At 44.7% G+C, this 16,726-nt stretch overlaps 1 protein-coding gene across 3 annotated transcripts in view; it reads left to right on the plus strand.

The window, feature by feature from the left end:
- The first annotated feature begins 2,528 nt into the window (after positions 1–2,528).
- HMCN1 (hemicentin 1) overlaps positions 2,529–16,726 on the plus strand; it is a 389,618-nt gene continuing 375,420 nt past the window's right edge. For all 3 annotated transcript variants that reach the window (XM_053658522.1, XM_053658525.1, XM_053658524.1), the window contains exon 1: positions 2,529–3,172. In XM_053658522.1, the coding sequence (XP_053514497.1) occupies positions 2,905–3,172 (268 nt within the window). In that variant the 5' untranslated portion in view covers positions 2,529–2,904. The remainder of the gene's footprint in view (positions 3,173–16,726) is intronic.

Consider the following 16,726-nt stretch of genomic DNA (forward strand, 5'->3'; position numbering starts at 1 on the left):
ACTAAATAAAAATTTAAAAAAGAGCAGAAGGGGAGCAGTGAAAGTACGCCATTCAGAGGTTTTTCTGACACGCATGATGTGGTCTAATATCACTTGAAGGAAGACTGTGATAAATCAAAGATGTATATTATAAACCTCGAAGCAACCACTAAAATAGAGTTATAGACACCAAGCTAGCAATGGAAATAAGTGGAATCATAAAAATATTCAATAAATCTAAACAGAGTGCAGAAAAACAGGGGGAAAAGGAACTAAGAACAGATGGGACAAATAGAAAACAAATAGAAAGATGATAGATTTAATCACATCCATAATCACATTGACTATAAATGGTCTAAACAGCCCCATTAAAAGGCAGAGATTGTTTCATCGCAAATAAAAAGCAAGGCCCAATTGTATCAGGCCTACAAGTAACACACACTTTAAATATAAACCACAAATCACACTTTAAATATAAACCACAAATCAGCTTAAAGTGATGGAAGGGAAAATGATAATCCTGCCAACACTATTTAAAAGACAGCTGGAGTTACTAGGTTATTACCAGACAAAGTATATTTCAGAGCAAATAAAATTAGAAGCGATAATGGTGACAACTTCATCAGGATAAAGGTGGCAGTTAATCCAGAGGACATGATAATCCTAATGTTTATGCATCTGAATGCGGGGCTTCTAAACGCCTGAAGCGAAAATTGGTAGAACTGCAGGGAGAACTAGACAAATCCGCAGTTATAATCGGAGATTCCAATACCATTCTCAGTGACTGGTAGAACAAGGGGGCGGGCACTGGTAAGGATGTAAATTTGAAGAACACTGTGAAATGACTTGCTCTGACGACATTCACAGAACATCCCACCCAACGGAGTTCTTTTTAATGGGTCATTTAAAATCCTCATTGGATAGGCACTATCATTATTGCTATTTACACCTGAATAAAATGAAGGCACAAAGAAGTTAAATAACCCACCAAAGACGCAGTTGTGAAGTGTCACATCTGGGCTTTGAACCCCGGGGCTGTCTGACCCAGAACTCTTCATCACCAGGCTCTGCCACCTCTCCGGAACACCTGGACTAGCTCAGGTCTCGGCGAAATCTTTAGGACTTAGAATGCAATCCCTTTTGAGTAAACAAAGGAGCAGGCTACTCAAATAGCCTTCTCTAAATACTACTTGGAAAGGAAGCGCATTCCCCCTCTCCTCTCATATTCCCGCCCAGCCCAAATGGCCTTTCTGCCTCCTTTAAGTGACATGACTTATAGGCATCATAAACTCAGACCCCAGAGCCGCTGAGTCTGAAAGAGAAGACAGTGGCTGGCTATAAAAGGCTGGTGGGGGTTGGCCCTTCCTCAGGCAGCCTTGGTGTTGGAGGGGCCGTCTAAGGCCCACTGGATCAGGACTCACACGCCCGTTTGGCCCTTTTCGAATGCCAAGGTGCCAAGGGTCCAGACAACGACTCTTTCCCCGGAAGGAAATACGTTTCTATTAAATTGAAGCAAAGAATCCTTAGCTGATGGTTGACCCTCTTTGTCCACCTTCTTATCTCTGGTATTAGTATGATAACGTATATAATAATTACAAAACGGAAAAACTTTGTCATGTTTCCCAGGGCGAGGTTTCCTTACTTGTCAGCAAGAAAATGCCATGGAAGGGCGCACCTTTTTAATGGGTTTTTGGCATGGCGGCTCTGTGGGAGGAAATGGGAAACGGGGATATTATTCTGCCCTCATCCTGCTAAAGGTAGGACGCAAACTGCTCAGCAAATGTGAGTCTGGATAATGAAATTCTAAAAATCGGTCTTCTCTTTAATCCTCTCCCTCCCTTCCCTCATCCCTTCCACCTGGCTTCCATCCTGTCTCCAGTCCAGCTTCCTTCCCTTCTCCATCTCCCCTGACTACCCCCAGTGACACCCCAGTTCCTGCTGTCTCTCCCACTTCCTTCAACAGCTCCTTTCCGATGCCCCCCCCCCCCCCCCCCCATATTTGCCCATCCAGCTCTCTCCTTCCCCCTTCTGCACGTCTGCGAAGTGCCCCCGGAGATCAGAGGGAGAGTGGCGGCAGCCCCTCCAGGGAAGTTCCCGGCCCCGCCCCCCCTTCTGGCCGGGCTACAGGCACCAGGGGCTGGGCCGGGGCGCCCTGGCTTCTGGGGGCTGGGGGTGGGGAATTATGGCAGAGGTGTCCGAAGCAGCGCCGTACGCAGCGGGAAAAGAAAATCGCCTTTGTGCTGGTTAGTGCGCTGACCTGCAGTTTGGGTCCTTGCCACCCATTCTCGAAAGCCATTGTTTACCCCGAGCGTTTGCAGGTTCGGCCCGGCGCCGGCGGGAGCGCAGCGGACCCTGCGAGCGCTTCCCAGGAACTGAATTGACCCCAGAACCGGTGCGGAGCGAAGTCGCCCTGGCGCAAGGGGGCGGGTGGGGGGGCGTCCGGCGAAGGCGGGGGGCCGCAGCCGGCCAATCAGGAGGCGAGGCCGAGCCCGGCTTCCCCCTCCGGGCTCCGGAGCAGGCGGCGAGCAGTAGAAAGTTGGGAGGCTCGGCGGCCGGCCCGGCACGGAGTTGCGAAGGCAGCGGGACTCGCGCGCGGCGCCGCAGGGCTCAGTGCGGCCCCCGGGGCTCGGGCGGGGCGCGCCGCCCGCTCTCCGCCGCGCGCCGCTGGGGCCGCGGGCAGAATCAGCCGCGGAGGAAGCTGCGTCCAGACAAAAGCCGCCGCCGCATCTCTGCCGCTCAGCCCCTGCCGGGATTCGGGTCCGGTGCCTGCGCCCGTTCGAGCCTCGGCTCCAAACTTGCGGCCGGTTCAAAGGGATCTCCAGAGTCTGATGAGTTGGTCGGAGAGGAAACCCTCTGCCTGTTGCTGAGGAGGGCTAAGCCCCGTGCTTCTGCGCTCGGAACGAGAGGGGAAAAAAGAAAGAAAAAATGATTTCCTGGGACCTTGTCCGCACTGTATGCCTCTTCGCTCTTCTTTATTCGTCCCTAGCTCAAGATGCGAGCCCCCAGTCTGAGATCAGGGCGGAGGCAATTCCCGAAGGGGCCTCCACCTTGGCTTTTGTGTTTGATGTGACTGGTTCCATGTATGATGATTTAGTTCAGGTTATCGAAGGGGCTTCCAAAATTCTGGAGACGTCTTTGAAAAGACCTAAGAGACCTCTTTACAACTTCGCTTTGGTGCCTTTCCATGATCCAGGTAAGGGAAATGTTTATTCTTTGTCGTTACTCCTGATCCCATCGTGTTTCATGCTATGAAATTGTTTCAGTGTTGGGAAGTTTCAAAACTTTTTTTTTAAAAATGTGTAGCTGAAAACAGTCGTAACAAAGCATCGTTGGTTGGCTTCTGGGGTGGCTGCGGTTGGTCCTTGCTCAGGTCTCAGCCACGGAGTAGAAAGGTGGCTTGTTTAGGGTCCTCGGAGAATGGTCCCCAAACCGGGAGGGGTGGAATTAGGAAAACCAGAATCGTGATGTCTTGAGCAATGACATAAAAATCAAAGTTCATCGACTTTTTATTTCAGAGCTAAAACATGTTTTGTTGCATGGGCAGATTGGACGTGGGCATTCAGCGGTAAGCCTGCAATAGCTAGCACCCAGGTGGAGGGCGCGCTCAGGGTGACTCTCATATAAGACGGGGAAACCCATGTAGATGCAAGGAAGCTTGTAAGTAATTACTACCAGTGGAACGGAAGGGATGAAAATGAGAGAGAAACCATTCATTTCTTAGCTGAGTCTATTCATCTTTGCACCAGGTCCTCATTAGTCCGGTTCACAGATGGGTATAAACATTATGTCTATGTCTCGTGCAGTAGAAATACATATAATTTGGTATGTCGGTGCTCTTTAAAGGTGGTTGAAGCAAAATGACTTTTTTTTCTTGCCCCAAAGCTATGGGTTTCAGCTGCTCCACCGTAATATGATCCCATTTACTTTTTTCCAGCTTCTCTTTAAAGTGGCACCTTTCCTGGAGGCTCTGGGGAGCTCTCCTTGGAAGGGCTGGGGCGGCAACCCTGGGGGGCTTGCTGGGGACACCCACCTGCATTTCATTAGCACAAGTTGCTGCCCAGTTGCAGCAATAAAGCAGTGGTTTCTTGAAGGTCCTCCCCCACTGTTCGCCCACATTTTTCCTGCTCTGAAGTCCTTGTTCCTAGAAGAACTTGACACCGCCTCTTCACAAGGAGAGCTTGACATTGAGAATTTCAACCTCTTTCCTCCTGCGTTTGCCAAACATAGACGTTCAAAACCTATGCTACTTTTCTGGGATATACATATATATATTTACAGCGATTTCTGCATTGATTAAACATGAAGTGTTCCTTATATTTGAATGGAGAATCGAATGGTCTTTCACTTTGCTTACTGTCTTAACCTCATGTCTTGTCATGTTTCAATTTATGAAATGTCAAGATGTCAGTGTTGAGGCAGCTCAAGACTTACTATTTTGGAAGAGCCTAAGTATGTGTCTTCCACAGGGGCAAATCGGATGAAGTTGGCCAACACAATAAAGTAAAAATTGTTCTCTCTAATTAACACCACAGTTTGCTCCTCTCCACAAGACTCTTATGAAATGATGTTGCTGCAAACAGAACACAAAAATTGCCCCGAGCCATAAGAGGAAACTGGGTCATCATGATATTTTGATGTGATATGAAAAATATTGGAATAAATTGCCGTGTGGTATGCCGCATTCCAATTGTTACCAAATGGGACCGTTTGCTGGAGTTGACTTGCCTATAGTGTAGCAATCATGTTCCAAAGTGGGGGAAACTTGGCATGCTAATAGGAGATGACTAATAAAGTAGAACTTTTTAGAATTAATACACGAAAATGATTACACTGGCTCCATAAATTAATTGCAAGTGTAATTCAGCAAAGCTACTAATTGTATTTCCATTGCGATTAAAGTAGAGAGAAGTGGCCCAGCGTTCCTGTTTATCTAAGAGTATTTAAAGTATTTTTGAAGCTAAAGAGGGAAATAGAAGTTAAAACATACTAATAACCTTTAGTTTGCTAATTCATTTTAATGGACTGTAGTAATATCTTGGTGTGACATTCGCTCTTTCACACTGTGTGTGTGTGGGATGCATGTGTAATCATTAAGTGTGTTGATTTTCTTTTACTTCTGATTGGCCATCAGCTTGGATTGACAGAAGAGGCCTTGGATGGGGATTGGCTGCTTTAGTGAATGTCACTGGAAAAGTCCGTGTATCATTTAGAAAGTTTCCTCCGCTAGCAAACGAGGGAATTGGATTTGAACACCTCCGAGGTCACTTCTGATTGCAACATTTCATGACTGTTTGTTTTACGTGTGGTGGCTTTTCATAGTACCTCACACATGTTCCTACAGTTGGGTGATACAGCTGACATGGAAAGAAATAACGTGTTATTTAATACAATACTTACATTAATTATAATCATAATAACTGATTATATTCATGACCTTGACCACAGCTTTTCAAAGCCATTTGGTATCTGCTACTGCGCTTAGCTAGACAAAATAATGGAGAAGGTCTGGGGTATGGTCTCGGGCATTTGACAGGAGCCTGCAGGTTTTTGCAGGTGGCTGCTTTGGACCTTTTGCCTTGCAGTTGGGGGCAAGATGTGTGTTTGCAGGTGGGAGCAACAGTGAAAGTACATGGAAAAACCCAGACACATAAAAGAAAGACATCTAACAACTTGACAAGGAAGTGATAACATCATTTAGAAAATGTACAAGTAGGACTCCAGCGTTGGACGGAGGACCAGCGACACACCCAGGGCAGGAAGAAGTATCGGAAGAGACCAGGTCACCGACCGTCAAGCCAACTTTTTGATGCTAACTGTGCTTAAAATGAGTTTTTTACTGGTGTGATCACATTTAATGCATTACTTTAACAGCTTTATTGAGGTACAATTTCCATATCATATAAGAATTCATACTCGAAGATATATACAACCATCACCGCAGTCAATTTTGGAACATATTTATTACCTCGGGGAGAAACCCTGTGCCTTTTAGTTATCAATTCCTTATCCCCCATCATCCTTCTCCCAGCCCTAAGCCAACACCGATTTGCTTTCTGTCTCTATAGATTTTCCTGTTCTGGACTTTTACGTGAGTGGAATCACATCATATGTGCTCTTTATTAACTGGGGTTTTCAAGGTTCCTTCATCTCGTAGCATGAGGATTGAGGGCTAGTTGCCAGAAGACCCAACTGTGAGATTAGAGAGTTGGAACTCTCTCTCCCATCCCTGACCTCTGGGGAGGAGAGAGGGGCTGGAAAGCGAATAGTCACCTATTGCCAGTGATTTGATCAGCCATGACTATGTGATGAAGCCCTTCCTGAAAATGTAAAAGGACGGTCTTCAGTCCTGTTGTCGGTGACCATGTGGAGCCGCAGAGAGGGTGGCCAGCTCGGAGAGCGTGGGAGCTCCGTGTCCTTTTCCCCACACTCTGCCCTTGTGCACCTCTTCCACCTGGCTGTTCCTGATGTTGATGTAAGAAATGTCCAAACCTATAGAGGATTTTTGAGTGTATTTGAGCCAAACTGATGACAATTGCCAGGAAGCAAAATCTCAACAAACCGAGACAATGCTCCGGAGAATGGTGGTTTTGTAGCTTATTTTGTACATTAGAATCAGAGGAAGAGAGGTGAGGAGGGTTACATGAAATCCATTGGTGGTAGATGAAGGGGGTGGGAGAAAGAGAAGTGGGGAAATCTCTGGGCTTGGATAAAAAGTAAAACAGAAGCATGTATTTCATGTACATTGGTGGGTACGGGGTAGTTGATCCTTAACATTCACAGCCTGTGGAGATGGGAAGCGGGGAACAAGGTGACAGTGAGGGGTTCTGCAGTGGGTTGGGCCCTGGGGGGTCAGGAAAAGATCACTCTGGTATTTCAGAGATGTATCATCTAGATGCAAAGATGCAGTAGACTGGCTCACTTAAGGTAAAGATGACCTTTGTCAGAGAAGCCACAGGCCTAGGACCTAACTACGTTGCCATGACTGTGTTTAGTAAGAGTTTTTGTGTTCGGACCATCCTATGTGGTCTCTTTGTCTCTGAGGCTGTGGGGTCTGCCGTGCTGGCCTCCCCTGAGCTTATCAGCTCTAGCGTGTGGCCACTTGCATCCGCACTAAGTTATATCCATGTATAATAAAACTGGTAATCTAACGAGTAGATGGGTTTTCTGAGTTTTTTGATGTACTCTGGCAAATTAATAAAAAACAAGGGGGGTGTTGTAGGGACCTTTGCTTTGTAGCCAGTTGGTCAGGAGCACCAGAAACAACTTGGGCTTGTGAGTGATGTCTCAAGTTGTGGGGGACGGGGTGCAGCCTTACAGGACTGAACCATTAACCTGTGGAATCTGAGGCCGTCTCAGAATAAACAGGCATCAGAATTGACTTGAACTGAGTTGAATTCTCTCACATCCCGCTGGTGTTGGAGAGTTGCTTGTCGGAAATGTGGGGAAGTCCCCCCTTCCCACATTGAAATTGGGTTTCTCAGAACGGAATAGAGCATGCTTTCTGTTCTCCTGGGTGTGTACTTAGGAGGGGAATTGCTGGGTCATGGTAGCTGTGTGTTTAATTGTTTGAGGACCGGCCAGACTGTCTCCAAAGCAGCTGTCCATTGCCACGTTCCCACCTGCAGTGTCCAAGGGTTCAGATTCCATCGCGTTCTCGTCAATGGTAGTTCATTATCGAACTTGTTCATTCTTATGTATTAATTTTTGCTGCGAGTTTTACAACCCTCGAAGTGGATTTCTGTCTTTCAAAGAACACAGCTTTGGGGAGGGCTGAGGGTCTCTCCTTTTAGCACTGTCTTCAGCTTCTCCTCTTCTCCGGGAGGCAGGTACCAGAGACAGAGGGCAGATGGGGGGCAGTGCGTTTTAATGAGTCACTTCACATGAAGAAACGTTCTCCTCCCTTTCACAGTTACGTGTCCACATTTTTCTCAGGTTATCTTACATTCATTCAGTCAGTCTTCATTCATTCATTCCCTCGCCTATTATGTTTCAGGTATTGCTTCAGACACTAGGAACATAAAAATGGAATAAAAGAGACACAAGCTTCTGTACACATGGAGCTTACAGTCTATGGGGGGGCCACAGACCATAAAGAAAATCATTAAAATACATGCTGTATGTCGTGTGATGGTGCTATTTGCTCTGCAGAAGATAAAAAGCAGAAAAGGGGCATGAGGAGGTTGAGGTGGGTTGGGAGTGTGGAGATTTTAAATATGGTGGTCAGGAAAGACCCCATTTGAAAAGGTCACATTTGAATGAAGATATGGAGGGGACGAGTGAGGGACCAGTGAATATATCTGAGGAAAGACTTTGGCAGCAGAGAAACAAAGAATGAAATGCTGTTGAACATGGCAAGAGCATCCTGACATGTTCGAGGAGCCGTGGAAAGACCAGTGTATCTGCAGCACTGTGAGTGATAGGGAGGAGGTAGGGGGTGAGGTCACAAAGGTGGCGGGCCGCACCATGAGAGTCCTCCCAGGGCACTGTGACTCTGCCTCTTCTCTAAGTGAGATGGGGAGCCATTTGGGGATTTTGGACAGAGCAGTGACATGATCCAACTTACGCATTCACAAAATTACTCTGGCTAATTTGCCAAATTACTCTGGTTATTTGCCAAAAGTATAAAGTAGGCTAGAGCTGAAACAGGATAGGAGACCATTGCATCGTCCAGGTGGGAGAGGACGGTTTGTTTTGGGTGAAGTGAGTAGCTGTAGAAGTTTTGAGAAAAAAGTTGAATTCTGGGTGTGTGTGTATCCCGAAGGATTTAATGATGGACTGGATGGGTGTGTAAGAAAAAAGACAAGACAGATTCTGAAAATTTGGCTTGAGTGAATAGAAGCAGAGCTTAATCATCTACTGAGATAGAGAAGCAGGTATGGGAAAGAGTTGGGAGGATAAGGCTTTTGTTTCTGGATATGTTTAAGATGCCTTTTGGTACCCAACCGGAGACACTAAGTTTGGTATTAGGCTTGAGGTGCCTTTGGATGCCACCTGGAAATATTAAAGGCAGCTGGATATATAAAATTAGAATTCATAGGAAGAGGTCTGGATCACAGGTCTAAATCTGGGATCCAAAGGCATATATCTAAGTGGTAGTTAAAGGGACTGTGAGGCTGAATGAGACTGGGAAGGACTGATTAAATGGAGAATAGCCATGGTCTCGTGACCTGTCCTTTAGCAGTCAGAAAGATGAGGCTGCCTGCAAAGTAGCCTGAGAAATTGAAGTCAGAGATGGGGGAGAAGAGTATATTATTCTAGAAGTCAAGAGAATAACGTGTTTCAAGGAAAAACCACTAATTGATTAGTTAAGAGGAGGACTGATGAGCGGCTAATCTTTTCAGCCATATGGAAGCCCATTGGTGGCTCAGCAAGAGCAGTGAAGTGGAGGGCAGGGAAGGAAAGCCCGTGTGGAGACAATTTGGAAGAGAAGGGGAGACACGGAACTGGGAGTCTTTGGGATTATATTGTTTCCATCTCCTGGAGCGGTTCCTTTGTTCATGAAGCTAAAATGGAAACTGGATGAATGATCCAACCGTTATTTTACAAAATACAAATGCAATGTCATACAAAGAACGTCCAATTTGGAACAGAAGGTTTGGGCTCTTTTCCTTATTCTTGTCATTTAAGCAAATCATTTAACCTCGCCAGACTTCCGTTTCTCTATTTAAAGATTAGTACACTTGCAGGTTATGATCAAAGCCCATGGTTTTAGTGATCATATTATAGTAAAAGATAATGTCACTACAAAAACATTCAAAGTTCCAAGAACTTGACTCATTGTGAGAAATAGCAATATATATCCCTGAGCTGAAGAGTTTAGTAGTTGTTAATTGTGAGCCTTCAAAGACTTTGTATGGTTTACAGGGTTAAGAAAACGCTTCAGGTGTTTTATGAAAAGGTTTTCTTGTAATATTTTTCTGAGTAATAGCAAAATCACCTGAGACCATAATGAATATTAAGAAAGATTTTTGCAAGGAAAATGTCATACCTTCAGACCTTGAAAACCTATAGAAAGTATATACACTAAATTTCAAATGGAAATGCCTTCAATTTAAATATGTATAAGAAAAAGAGCCAAGAAGGTTTTAGTCACCCTTTGCCTGTAGTTCATCCTATGTGAAGAAGGGTTTCCATGAAGAAAAGGAGAAGTCTTTGAAGTTCAAGAGAAACCAAAGTAAAGGAAATGACCTAAAATTCAAGAGAGAGTTTGGTTGGCGATGATTACTTTGTTTCTTAGCGTGGCAGAGTATTTTAACCCGAAAGAGTGGGTCCCACGTCTCTGGATATTTTCTGAGAACATGTGGAAATGTTTGGCTAGGCACAGTGAAAACTTTCTCCCAAAGTATAACAACCACGTTCTGATAAACCAAATATGTTGCGTGTGTTAGGAATGTTACTAGTTAACAAAATCCTCTCTGATCCCACTGTTATGTTTGCTTGGCTGCTTGTTAAGTTGAGGAACAGCCTTCCATTAATTGTTGGTAAGTTAGAATTTCATTTTGCTTGTGGTGTATCTGTGGTCAAAGAAACAAAACCGTTCTCGGTGGTCTTGGTAACTCAGCTTACCCACCTTTCTCTCTGATGAGCCATTAAGCAATTTGGGCAGGACACGCAGTACCTACTCGGAAATGTTTCCTGACTGATTGCTGGAAATAGGAACCGATCATTTATTTCTCTGGGTATTTTAGTCTTGCCTTGCCTATCTCTGATTTTACTTTTTAAATAATAACAATGAGAAGACTGAAACTAAACAACATAATAATTTGCCAATCAGACCTTTTTTGGTGATATGTACCTCTAAGCCAAGCTTGAAATGACACAAGTGTCACCGTGACCCAAACAGTCACTGAGCCTTGGGCAGTCATTGAACGTTTGCACAGCAGGTAATTTTGGGGGGATCACTATGCAGTCGGGAGTGTCACAGCTGCATGCTGTAAGGCAGTCTGCCTACTTTCCAGTTTTAATTGGACTGGTGGAAGGAGTGTCGCTGAAAATAAATTATTTTCTAAAGAGCTCTGTGCAAACAAAAGATCCACATCATAGGTTGTTCTCACAAGTCCACAGGCATTCTCAACTTTGGCTTTGTTTTATTTTCTAATAAATCCCATGAAGATCCCCATCTCTAGAAGAATAGGAAAAATTGAAACATATGCCATGTCAAATGTAAAGTGTAATGATTTCAACTTTCCCTACTTCAGTAATGTTTTCATGGTTAGGTGAAACAATACAGGTCCAAGTTCTTTAAAAGTACTAAAGAATCAATGGTGTTGCTCTTACCTGTTGAATGACTCACGTTTGTCTATAAAGATTGAATGGGCACTGGAGAGAAGCCAGTTACCAAGAAAAATAGTAGAACCTTTATTCAATAAGACTAAAAAATTCAAGACGGAAAATATCTACTCAATGACTTGGCCATTAATCAGCCTATAGGCAAAAGACAATTCAAACCAGTTTAAATGTTGTACCGTTGTAATACACTCAATATTTAAGAAGCACATATTCATTGCTGTACTCTCCCCTAGGGCTCTAGACCTCTGCTTCCTAATTGGGAAACCAGCAAGAGAATTTAAAAATGCAAAGATAATCCCTCCTGTTCCTTCCGTGATTCATTTATTCACTCACTCATCAGTCAGTAATAGACTTTCTACTGTTTGTCAAGGACTATGCTCCGTGCTTTTGATTCATAGATAATGAGGCATGGCTTCCAAGAAGCTAACAGTCTATGGGGTGAAAGGTGAGAGAAATAACAGTATCATATACCACAGTTCAGTTCATAGTGGAAAGATGCACGGGGCTGTGTGAGCCCAGAGCAGTGCTCCTGGTTCTGAATTCAAGAGGGTAATGGTCAGCAACGGCTTTCTGGAAGGAATGAGGCCTGAGTGAAACCTGGAGAAAGGGCATGAGCCAAAAGCAGTTTAGGCAAAATATTAAGGAGTTTGGATTTTATCCTGAAAGCTAGCAGGAGTCCTGAAGGATTACAAGTGAGGAACGGCACGGTTGGGTTTTCATTTAGGTCCGTGTTCACAGACGGGTGGGGCAGAGCAGTCCTGAGAGCTGAGAGATGAAGTCTGAGGCCATCACAGCACTTCAGGGGGAACCTATTGAGGTGACTTGGGCCTGGGAAGAAGGAGATAGACTTCTGAGCTATGAGAAAGTCCAGTGAACTGGACTTGGTCCTTAGAGCATGGAAAAATGGGAACCATGATTGCCTTCCATAGGTTAAACTAAGACATCACACAGTAGAAAAGATATGGAAAGTTTCCTTTAAGAGATATTGGTACTCTCAGGCCAGTAGTCTTGGTCGTGAGTAAGCACCTCATACATTATCAGCTTGTCCACAATAACATATCAATGGGAAGTACAGGGGGTCAGTAGTGAAAAAGAGCGTCATGGAAACAGAATTAGGCGTTGTACAACCGAGCTTCTTAAAACATTGCTATATCATTGACATATAACATATTAGTTTCAGGTGCACAGCATAATGACTTGATATTTATATATATTGTGAAATAATCACCAAAATAAATCTAGTTAATACATCAGTATACATGTCACAGTTGTTTTTCTTGTGATGAGAACATTGAAGGCCTACTCTCTTAGCAGCTTTAAACACGTGGTTCAGTATCAACTGTGGTCACCATGCATCACATCCCTGTGGCTTATTTATCTTATAACCCGAAGTTTGTACCTTTCACCTGCTTCATCCATGTCACCCACCCCCTGTTCTTTACCACCGCCAATAATATGTTCTCTGTCTCTGTGAGCCCAGTTTTCCCTCAGACTCCACATATAAGCGCTACCATACAGTATTTGTATTTCTCTGTCTGACTTATTTCACATAGCGTAATGCTCCAAGGTCCATTCATGTTGGCACAGACAGCAAGAGTTCCTTCTCTTTTATGACTGAACAGTATTCCAGGGTGTGTGTGGGCACATGTCATGTGCTCACGTGTGTGTATATGAATGTATATTTATATACATTTTACAAATATACTTGTATATTTACAATAGTTTATGTGCATATAAGTATATATTATATACCTATCTACGTACATATATATACAGGTATGTATATAGATAGGTATCTATATATCCATCCATCCATAGACATTTAGGTTGTTTCCGTATCTTGTCTATTGTAAATAACACTGCAGTGGACATGACAGCGTAGATATTTTTTCGAGTTAGTGTGTCTGTTTTCTTCAGATGAATACCCGGAAGCGAAATTGCTGGGTCATATGGGAGTTCTATTTTTAAGTGTACAAGGAACCTTTACGCTGTTTCCCATAGTGGCCGCACCAATTTAAATGCCCACTGGTAGACGCAAGGGTTCCCTCGTCTCCACATTCTCCCTGACGCTTGGTATGTCCTGTCTTTCTGATAACAGCCACTCTAACAGGTGTGAGGTGTCTCCTTGTGGTTTGGATTGGCCTTTCCCTGATGATACTGATGCTGAGCGTGTTTTCATATACCTGTGGGCCAACTATATTCTTCGGAAAGGTGTTTATTCAGACCCTCTGGTCATTTTAATAATTGGCTTATTATTATTATTATTTTTCCAACCTCTATCTAGGGTTCAGAGGGTTAGTTCCTCCTGCACTTAAATAACCAGTCTACCCATAAGCCACATCCCCAACTGTACTGATAGACTGTTTACCTTTATAAATATGTAATGATGTCATGATGTATTTGGATCATACTATTAACTCTCCTAGGTTTGGGTGCGTGCTCAGGCCTCCTGCTGATCTCACCTCATACACTTTCCTTATAGGGAGAGAATGCTCTGGTCAGACTGGCACATACATCAGATTTACCAGCAGCTGTATTCCTGATTGGTAACTCAGATTGTGGCACACCAGTTTTATACGTCAGTCTCTATTGTGTAAAATTCTCTGACAGTGCCAAGTGAGAGTTTCTGAGTCTGTGAGTCTGAGAGCCAGGCCTTCATGGATGGTGCATTTATCAAAGTAAATGCCTCTGTGCGGATCTGTTTGGGTGGCCTGTCCATCTCCAGGTATCGTGCGCTCAGCATTTCCAACTGTCAGTGTTAATGTGAATAGTGCCAAGTAGATGTTCTGTTCGCTTGAAACTTAAATAGATGACAGCTGAAGCCATTGGAATACATGAGATCATCCAAGGAGAGGATGTGGACTGAGAGAGTAAGTAAGACAAGATAGAACTATGGAGAACACAAGTATTACAAAGACAGAGAGCAGGGAAGTTCATGGAAAGTTCTGGAAAGGAGAGTCTGGGTCAAGAAAAGAGAAACAGGAACAAGTGGTGTTTGGAAATCTAAACAGTTGTTAGATTCAGGCAGGAGAAGTGATCAACTCTCCATGTGTAAGAATACTGAGAATAAAAGCCAAACCAGAAGGCTCAAATGCACCGTTTCATTGGGGTTGTAAGGCCAAGGACCCTGAAGTGTTGGGTCAGGAAACCGTGGTTGAAAGTGTGTGCTCTGGAGTCTGAAGCCGAGGTTGGAAGCCTGGATCCACCAGTGACTGGTCTCAGGGTCTTAACTTCTTAGTGCTTCAGTTTTAGTAACTGGGCATAATATTCTCTGCTCAATAAAGTCGATGTGAGGATTGAAATAATAGATGTCCGAAATTTAGCACCATCTCCTGCACACTGTACATTTTCAATAAACATTAGCTATGAGGACTTAGAGTTGAGAAAGGACAATTTAAGATGGGAGAGAGGAGAGAATGTTTAAAAGAGTCAATAGAGTAGAAGAGAGAAAACACCAAAGAGGAAACAGGTAATTGATGAAACCAGGGCTTTGAGGAAGCAAGAGGATGGGATGCAAAGTAGGGGGATTGGCTGTGGGCAGGAGAAGACGTTTGATTGGCTGCGATAGGACGGAAGCAGACCATAGACAGCACGCACGGTCCTGACAAGGTGGTGAGCATGCAGAGGTAGGTGGGGGTGCAGGATGCAGGGTGACTTCCTGTCTGATGGCCTCTTTTTTTTCCTGGAAGACACAGTAAGGAGATTCTTTTAAGGGGAGGAGGGAAGAGGTACAAAGGTAAGTACAATAATTTAGAAGAATGATAGTTTTGGAGGTAGAAGGTGGCTGTGGATGTATAAATGGTGTCCCAGGATGAGTCGTGGTTCAGAAGATGAATTTATAATGCCCGAACTGTTGACATTGACCGCTGGTTTGACCCAGGACTGACATTTTGTTGAGCAGGTGTGACTCAAGCAGTAGGACGTGGGTGGGAGGACATGTATGAGAAGGAGAAGTGACAGATCATAGAGTCAAAGGTGGACGTATTGGACTGACAGGAGTTGGGGATTTTCATGAGAAGGATGCTGCTATGCGAAGTTGAGGTCAGTGCGAAGAACAGCCAGTGTGATTGATTGCAGCATTGAACTTGAGTAGAAAAGGAAGTTAAACCAGAATGAAAGTTGTGGGATTGAGATCAGAGCCCTTGAGTCTGTGGAAATGAATGTGGATGATACAGTGATCCAGATAATAACAGAGCTGAGAATGGTGAGGAAGACAGCAAATCCGGCATCAAATTTTTATTTCATAAGGCTTATTGGGAGAAGTCTCCCGGTGGCAGGTAACTATGATGAAGGGGGTTGGGGAGTGTCATAAGTGGCATGCACCTCCTATAGCAGGTGCTTTCTCTGAAGGTAGGGGAAGAACGGAGTGGATAAGATGCTGACCAACCTCGTGACCCTGTGTATCTGGGGCGCTAGAGAACAAGCAGACCTCACTGGGGCGCGCTGTAGGGCGACAGGCGGTGCCCTTAGGGGAGAAGCCTGTTTCAACCAAAGGGGGAGGTGGATGGAGAGTTCCCGTGGGGATGGGGTCAGGCAGGTCACAGGGTTTGTGAGGCATCGGACAGTGGGAAGAATGGGTCAGCAGAGAGGAAGCAGAGAGTATGAGAACAAGAGAAAGAGCAGTGGTTTGCGTTTGGGGCAGCGGCCGCAGATGGTGGTGAGGTCAAGCAGGCTGGGGTGCGCTGGCCCAGATCCTAACGGAGGCTCTGGCGTAAATGCGAGATACCAGGAGCCTGGCGCAGTCAGTGTTGACTGCTCCGTCTGAGGGTGGAGACTCATGAGGAAGCCCCTTATCTCATGTGCCTTATTGACACTAGTCTTTATTTCTGGTAATAACAGCTATCATTTTATCTTCAGAGTCATTACCATGGGCCAGACACTAAGCTTGAGACATTTAGTACTTTATGTCATTGAAGGCTCTATCTAAGTGGCTGTCTTTATTTTACATAGGAAGCAGCTGAGGCTTATATGAGCTCTCACAAAATGGACACGATTTCCTGAAGAATAGCTTTCTACCCATTAGTTTTTGCCCCTTCTTTTGCTTTGAGACACACGTGTGATTGAGGAGCTGTGCTTGAACGCGACATGGCAAAGGGACCTCCATATCCGTTGCCGGGGCTGCCCCAACCCAGGACCACCACCTGGGTGGCTGAAACAACAGAAATTTATTGTCTCCCAGTTCTGGGAGCTGGAAGTCTGAGATCAAGCAGTTGGTGGGTTCCTTGTTAAGGTTGCGAAGGGGAGTCTGGACCACACGTCTCTCCTCGCTTCTGGTGGTTTGCTGGCAGTGTCTGGTATTTCTTGGCTTGTCGATGCGTCGTGTTCACAGGGTGCTCTCTCATATAATGACTCAAATTCCCCTTTTTTATAAGGACACCAGTCACATTGGTCGACTGGCTCTCCCTACTCCAATATGACCTCATCTTAACTAACTACGTCTGCAACAATCTTTGTTCCA

The sequence above is a fragment of the Artibeus jamaicensis genome, unplaced genomic scaffold (genome assembly GCF_021234435.1).
Source record: "Artibeus jamaicensis isolate MK-2021 breed Jamaican fruit bat unplaced genomic scaffold, CSHL_Jam_final contig_2170, whole genome shotgun sequence".
NCBI lineage: Eukaryota > Metazoa > Chordata > Mammalia > Chiroptera > Phyllostomidae > Artibeus > Artibeus jamaicensis.